General features: G+C 41.2%; 2 protein-coding genes across 5 annotated transcripts in view; one reads left to right on the forward strand and one right to left on the reverse strand.

Annotated features, from left to right (window-relative positions):
• The window catches only part of LOC102674933 (histidine decarboxylase), a 115,982-nt gene that overhangs the window by 83,737 nt on the left and 29,787 nt on the right, over positions 1-2,458 (reverse strand). The window lies entirely within an intron of this gene.
• Positions 1-2,458, forward strand: part of LOC102676978 (probable nuclear hormone receptor HR3) — a 121,816-nt gene that overhangs the window by 59,591 nt on the left and 59,767 nt on the right. Inside the window, exon 2 of one of the 4 annotated variants that reach the window (XM_031513097.1) lies at positions 1-180. This exon is cut by the window's left edge and continues 1 nt beyond it. The exons of the other annotated variants lie outside the window; for them this stretch is intronic. Coding sequence (XP_031368957.1) covers positions 57-180 — 124 coding nt within the window. The 5' untranslated portion in view covers positions 1-56. The remainder of the gene's footprint in view (positions 181-2,458) is intronic. 4 annotated transcript variants of the gene reach the window in all.

Consider the following 2,458-nt stretch of genomic DNA (forward strand, 5'->3'; position numbering starts at 1 on the left):
GATCTACGGTAGTAGCAGCCTGGAAGTGACTAAAGGCCATCACCACGGCGTTCAACATGTTCGAGATGTGGAGCGCGGTGAGTTCCAAGTTGGAACACTCCGCGACCTCCTCGGGCTCGCCGTTACCTTTGACCTCGCACGCACCGCAGACGCCCCATACCTCGTCCGGGAGCATAAAAGGTAACGAAAAAGCTCCGTTATGCTTTCTATCTGTGTGTCTATATAATAATAATAATAATGATAATAATACGTGTGCTCTTGCGTACGTGTGTGTGTAAGTATGTCGTATATAGAAACGTTACGTTCCCACGACGACGATTGTATACGCGATCTTCGAAGGAAAAAGAATCACGCGTGTACGGCTCGTGATGGCCTAACGTGAATTTTCTAATTCCGCTCGTGTCGGAGAACCGTTGCACGGGGCCGAGCGGAATTGCCGTGAACCGAGTTTACATAACGTCCTTTTCAAGAATAATACGCTCCTGCGTAGCACCTCAGCTTGTTCCCTGGCTACTGTGTGTACATAAGAAGATACGGATGTGTGCGTGGTTTCTTTCTTTCTTTTTTTTTTTTCTTTTTTATTTCTTCTCGTTTCTAAATAGAGAGAATTCTAAATAGAGATTAACTCGAGGAATCGACGAGGTGGTTTATTGGCATTGTGTGGTTTTTGTCTCGAGATAAGAATTGCGTTTTCTTTGTCTCCTCCTCTTATTGCTTTTCTTTTTCGCGAAATTTTTAGATATAAATATGAATACCGAAGTTTTAAAGCGTTCGCGAGTTAGAATAAAAATATTTCAAATTTTTCATATATTTCGTTGCTCGACTCCGTTGTCGTTCGAGAATCCACCACGATAAACTCGTAACGCACTTACGTAACGCACTTTTCGCACGTTCAAAGTTCGCGAACCTGCAGAATTTGCAGCGAGTGGAGGAGGGATTCGTTGATTCCGCGCGCGTCCGACCGTTCACTTTACACGTGGGTTTTACTGGCAGTAGATTAGACGATTCGTCGCCAGACACCGAAAATCCACGCTTAACTTTAACGACGCTCCTTAACGATCGCTAACTCGAAAGGTAAATTTTAGCTTGGATGACGTTCAAAGATAGAAAAAAAAAAAAAAAAAAAAAGAAAAAAAGAAAGGAAGAAGAAAAAAAGAGAGAATCGTGGAAAGGAAAAGGAGAAGAGATGAAATATTCTTATTAATTCGTATTCGCGCGAATCCCATTCGCCACCGCTTTCATAATTTCAATACGAATCCAGCACTGCGAAAGTTTCGCGGTGAAATTTCGCAGAGCTGCTCTCCAACGGTGAAACATTGAAACGTCGTTTTACATTATTTACACGGTGCTTTCGTCCCGAGTTAATTTCATTACGCGGCTCGCGTCCGCCCGGCCGGGTTACGTCATCGGGCAGCCGTTCGTCCGTACCCATTTTTGAATTTCCCGCGTTTTTTTCGAAACCCGTCCGCCGCCACTTTAATAATGGCCGATAAACGGGGCCGAATCGTAAACAACGGAACGATGTTCGCCAATGATTATACGATCCTGTTATCGCGCAAGATTGGCGGGATTGATCTCGAACATCGGCCCTACGATTGATGCGGCACCCGGAATGATCGGCCAATCAGATAACGCCGATATACGTGCGCCCGTTAAATATGTATCGCAATTCACGCAAAGCACGTCGAACGATCGTTAACCAAAGATTTGCGGCGAATTACGATTTAGGTGAATAACGATGGGTATCGTATCGATTCGAATGATCTTGGGAGCAATTGAATCCCGGCTGATACTTGGCCTCTCCGTTATTTTCTTATTATTATATTTTTAATTAAGAGGAACACTTTATGAAAAATATACGATAAACGAGTGGGAAGAAGAAGAGGAGGAATCTAGTTTCGTTCGATGGAGATTGATAACGTTTATTTAAAAAAAAAAGAAAAAATTGGGAGGATTGAAGATTCTAGATCAGATCACGGATAAACAAATAAAAGATTATATTGTCGCGTTTGTTGTACACTCTTCTAGATAGTTTCTATGGGAGGATCGTCGAAAAATGTTTATATTAATGTTCATTGGTGAAAATATTCCAGACAAAAAGAGAGAGAGAGAGAGAGATACAGAAAAGGAAATCGTTTAGAAACCGGCAGCAAGGATACGCTGAAACGTTTCAAAATTGCTTTTACGACGTCGCGAATCGCGCACCGTGCCGAATACAAATACACACTGGAAAGCACAGATTCGTCAAGCGTGTCACACGAGTTTCTTTTTAAAAAATCGTCTCTGAAACATCGAATCATCCTCCTTTTTTTTTTTTCTTTTTTTTTTCTTTTTTTTCGCTTTCATAATATTCTTTGTGAAACAAAAATCAAGCCTTACTCCTTATCCCGAAAATCGTCGAAATAATTCAAAATAATCTCGATAATTTTTGTTTAAAAAAAAAAAAAAAAAAAAGAAA

Source organism: Apis dorsata, unplaced genomic scaffold (assembly GCF_000469605.1).
Source record: "Apis dorsata unplaced genomic scaffold, Apis dorsata 1.3 scaffold_577, whole genome shotgun sequence".
Lineage (NCBI taxonomy): Eukaryota > Metazoa > Arthropoda > Insecta > Hymenoptera > Apidae > Apis > Apis dorsata.